The sequence below is a fragment of the Bombus pascuorum genome, chromosome 15 (genome assembly GCF_905332965.1).
Source record: "Bombus pascuorum chromosome 15, iyBomPasc1.1, whole genome shotgun sequence".
Classification (NCBI taxonomy): Eukaryota; Metazoa; Arthropoda; class Insecta; order Hymenoptera; family Apidae; genus Bombus; species Bombus pascuorum.
Window position 1 is genome coordinate 3,541,186 of NC_083502.1, and position 4,716 is coordinate 3,545,901.

The following is a 4,716-nucleotide window of genomic DNA, read 5'->3' on the forward strand; positions in this document are numbered from 1 at the left end:
CTTATCATGCACACTCTCGATCGGAAAGTTATGTAATCGCAAACAAATGTAGGTCTGACAATGAAACTTGACCGGCATATTTACACAGTAAACATGAAGTCGTCGATAAAACAGACACAGCCTTCCCTCACGTTGTATTCTATGTTTCTATTTGTCCATGTAGAAGTTTTAACGATTTACACGTGTCACGATAAACCAACTGGTCGAATAGAGATTCTGATCCTTGCTGATGCAACCACTTATCACCTGGAAGAACAGCTCCGGACGATGTATCAGGTTTCAGAACATATTGTATATCGATTTGTTTCCTTGGTAACGGTTTGTACCAGGCGCACTTCGCTTTGGTCGAACTGCCACAAAATCTACAAGTAAAGTCAGTAAGGTCCAATCAGACCAGAGAAGTCGGTGGACCTGCAAGAAAACAGAAAAAATTAAAAAAAAGGAAAAATGTTGCACTCGAAGGCAACAGCTGCTCTGTTGAGGTTGAAGGAGATGGACAAGAAGTATAATATAAAACGTAACGAGGGCACGAGAGTTCAGAGTAACGTCAGCACTGAAAGTTCTCTGGAAAGTTCATCTAGAAGTTTGCAAGTCAAATCTAAGACCTTGAATGACAAAGATAGTTCAGCTTTATCAACACCTAATGCAGAGATGGAATTTAGATTCAAGGTATTGACCAGTTCTGTTCGATCATTTTAAATAACTTGCGGAAGATTTCAAGGTCATTTATTAGGATATTGAACGTAGGAGGTATTTATAGGGGAAGAGAGTCATTTTTTATATTATTGATATCACATCTATATTTTTTTGGAATCGATACTTTTATAAATTGATCTTTAATAATGATTTATTCTTGACGAATTGGAAAATTTATTTTATTTAACTATATTCAATGTTTATTTAGGCATTTTCTAAATCCAAGATGGAGATTAAGATTCCACTCAACAATATAAAAGATGATGAATCCTCAATCAGTGACAGTGTGACCTTGAATAAGCCTTCAAAGGCATCCCCTAAAACGAGATCCATAATCGAAAGTATTGAAATAGAAGAAGAAAGTAAAGATTCAAGGTTGAAAGAATTTCCTGAGAGTCTCTCAAACCTGGATACGAATTCCAAAGATAAGGTTAAAATTCCCACGATAGGATCTCAGAATTCCCCAAGGAACAATGATAATTCTTCTATCGCTACAGCATTTTCTAGGCGTTCAGATGTTTCTGAAACAATTTCAGAAGCAGTTAAATCCGTGAACGAGACTTCCTCTAAAAAAAGCGATGAAAAATCGTACGAACCAGAAGTGGCGATGGCTGAGGACAATGTCCCGTTATCGAATAGCGATAATAAAGAAACGACGATAGAAGAAGTTATCAGGCTAATCGAAGAAAAAAGCGAAATCACCTCCGAACAATCAAACACGATGAACAAGGACATTTCCATGGAGAAGATTTCCTTCAAAGAAGAACAGAAGACTAGATACGAAGATGACACTTTCGAAGAAGCTTCTAGTTCTATTGAATCATCCAGTTCTGTTGAACAGAAGCTGGAGAAGAGCTCGGTAGAGGATACTGTAATTTCTGGGGTGAAACATATTAAGATTACTCCACACAGGCAGACAGAGAATGTTCAGAAGACGGTGATCGACGAAGACAGGTTATTAAAATAGAGATTTCTGTGTTTTTTTTAATATTTTTCGTTTTAGAAAATATCTTGAGTCGAAGGTACATTATAATATTTAGAATTATGTTCATTTCTCAGAGACAAAGAAATCGTGGAGTTGATCGCGCCAAAAATAATGCACAGTACCAGCGAGTGTGAAATTGGCCTCGACGAGGAGTTATCGAATTACGTGAAGAGAACGGAGAACATGGACGAAGCAGGACCGATCAATCTTCTGAAGCTACCTAAACAAGTAACTCCAACGCGGAGGCACGTTCGTCGAAAAAAGTACCGGAAGTTGCCCAATGAAAACACAGAGGAGAAAACTGACTCGACTTCTGAACACGAAAGATTAACAGAACGTAAGGAAAACAGTCAAGAGTCCATGACATCCATGTAAGAAGCAATTCTGTTATTTTCGGTCCCCTATAATTGAAGAAATAAATTACTTTACCGTGTATATCTCCTGTATCGTTGTAGAAAAAGTGAAAAGGATCCGAAGGAAACTTCCTTACCGACCGAGTACGGCAGAGAAGAATTTATTAACAGAATAGAAACTGGAAAGTCAAGAACTGAGATAGAAGATGGCAGTTCGAAAACGAATTTCAGTGAAGAGAAACTTCTAAGAGAGACTCCAAAACAGTCTGATGTTACCTGTACTTTAAGAAAATTGAATAAAGATGCAATTAATGCCATAGTTAGGAGAAGTAGGGTTCAAACACCAGTAGAAGATTTAAGTAGCCTAAATAAACCTAGACCTTGTAAAAATTGTGGAACTATAGCGAAGCTTCCAGTTGTAGACGCTGTAGATTATGACAGTGACGCTTCATCTCTAGAAAAATTTAAGACGGTAAATATTTTAGAGAACAAATTTTTGAACAATTTAGTACTTTTAATATTTCTTTAACATGTAAAAAATTGTGAATCTTTTGCCAAAAATCTTTCTAGGGCAAGGAGACTAATTGTGATCAAAGAGTTAAACAGAAGAAGACTAAATGTAAGAAAGTTTCAAGGTCGTCGAAGAATCGAAAATCACCAAATTGTAACAAAGTAGAGGGGAAGCACTCGAGATTTGAATGCAGACAAATGCATAATCTGCGGAAGCACGCAGCAATACTCAGGTTGCAACAGGAACGCGAGGACATTCGTAATTACTTGCTGGAGCTGGAAGGCACGCGATTAGAATTTGGTCCAGGCATGACGTCGTCTAAATTATCCATCTTTAAACCGCTTGAATTTCCAAAAATCGCAGCATTTGTAAAACCTGGTAGATTATCTTTTTTTTAATTCATTCATTTCTATTTCCCTTAATTCATGTATCTTTTTTTCGTAATAACAGACGAGGAGGATTCAATATTTAAAGCTAAAGGTGGGCTTGCCGAATTACAGAAAAGAATACTGATGATAAAGCAGTGCCTAAAGGATCAATACATTCTTTACAGGGATTACAGTAGTTTAGCACAAACAGTGAACTCAAAATATATTCCTGCCAGCCTGGAGGATGCAAAGAGGGTATATGTTTCATTTATACTTCTTTCCCTATATAAAAAAGAGAAAAATTCTGAAGTATCAGTACGTGTAATCTCCACACAAAATCTATTATTCACCATAAAATTAAAATATACAGTACCATTGCGTTAAGTCCTCACAGAAACCATATTATTTTAATAGAAATCGGTCTAAGGAAAATTACATAACTTTCTTGATAAATTTCTAATCTAAATAAACATTATTTACAATTAAAACTGAATAGTAGTCATTCCTCATCAAATTTTCTCAAAGTTACTATTACATTCCTAATCTAAAATAAGTACACGTTTGCATAACAATTTTTCACGGCGCACCATTGTGTAGTATAACAAAAAATAGTAAGAAAGACAGTATCGACCGGTAGGAAGTACAAACGCGTAGGAAACAATGGAAAGACAATAGAAATGGCTTACGAGGAAACAAACCAAACGGGATTCCCCTTTGCCGGAGGAAGTTTTTCGGTCGACGACATCCACATTCGAAAGTTTTAACGAAATAATCCTGTTTCAGACGATTCGCCAGTTACAGAGAGCAACGATTAAGAGCAGGTGACCGGTCGTTTCTACGAACCTCATGACAAGAACCGACCAGGCACGTGCAACGTGATTCTTCTACCGTGCCAAAGTGTACGGTGTTGTTCCGCGCAGTACTGTGTACTGTGCATTATACTTCCTCTGTGATGGTTGTGCGTCGACTTTTGCTTCGTATTATTGTACCAGTTTTGTGAAATAAATTTGTCCTGGAAGTGATCCCATGTTCATTGTTATTTTAGGTTAAGCGATTCCAATGAAATTTAATGGATAATTACAATTGGGAGCACAAGGGCCGACTCAAAGAAAGTTTCAAATTAACAATGAAATTATATTTGAATTTGATTCTTACGCTAGAAGTGATTTGCGACAGTTTAGACTAAGTTATTTAACTACAAAGTATTTTACTTTATTTCTATTCTTTATTTTGTGTAATAAAGCTCATCGAAGGAAAAATCCAAAGAAATCCAAAGAAATCCAAAGAAATAGGTAACTAAAACTCAAAACTTGTTACTTCTAATAGAGAGAATAACAAAACAAAAAGTGCATTACTTAAATAACCTAACTGGAATCTAATCTGAACTTTGTAATCCCCAATGAATCAGCAATACTAATTATAGCTTATCTTGAAACAATCCAATAATAAATCGAAATCGCCCATTTCGTTCTACATAAAATTCCCATTCACTCTCATAATAAAACAGATTTGAAATCAATATCAGCCATCAATCATAACTTCAAAGATTGTTTCAAAATTCCATTATAATCGAGTCTATCCATCAGCGCGCTCGATCTAAAAAATTTGCAGCTTCCACACAAAAGCGTCGAAACATCTAGCCGGCATCTCAGCGAATCGATACCACGATATCATGTTGAAAAGGGTCCGAAGAGAGAAGGGCAGACCCTACGCAGCCATCCACGCTTTGAAGCGTGTGTACGCGTGCGTGTTGCACGCGCACGTGCAGGAGGAGCTCGAATGAGCGGCGGTGATGCCGGCGTT

General features: G+C 36.9%; 1 protein-coding gene across 2 annotated transcripts; it reads left to right on the top strand.

Moving 5' to 3' along the window:
- The first annotated feature begins 268 nt into the window (after window positions 1-268).
- On the top strand, window positions 269-3,935 carry LOC132914706 (uncharacterized). 2 transcript variants are annotated; one of them, XM_060974034.1, is made up of 7 exons: window positions 269-669; window positions 905-1,650; window positions 1,756-2,052; window positions 2,137-2,506; window positions 2,605-2,923; window positions 2,996-3,168; window positions 3,697-3,935. In XM_060974034.1, the coding sequence occupies exons 1-7, from the start codon at window positions 448-450 to the stop codon at window positions 3,736-3,738; spliced, it is 2,169 nt and encodes a 722-aa protein (XP_060830017.1). In that variant the 5' UTR covers window positions 269-447; the 3' UTR covers window positions 3,739-3,935. The 2 variants fall into 2 exon arrangements, with proteins under 2 accessions (XP_060830017.1, XP_060830018.1); XM_060974035.1 differs by having other exon boundaries at window positions 531-750.
- Window positions 3,936-4,716: the final 781 nt, after the last annotated feature.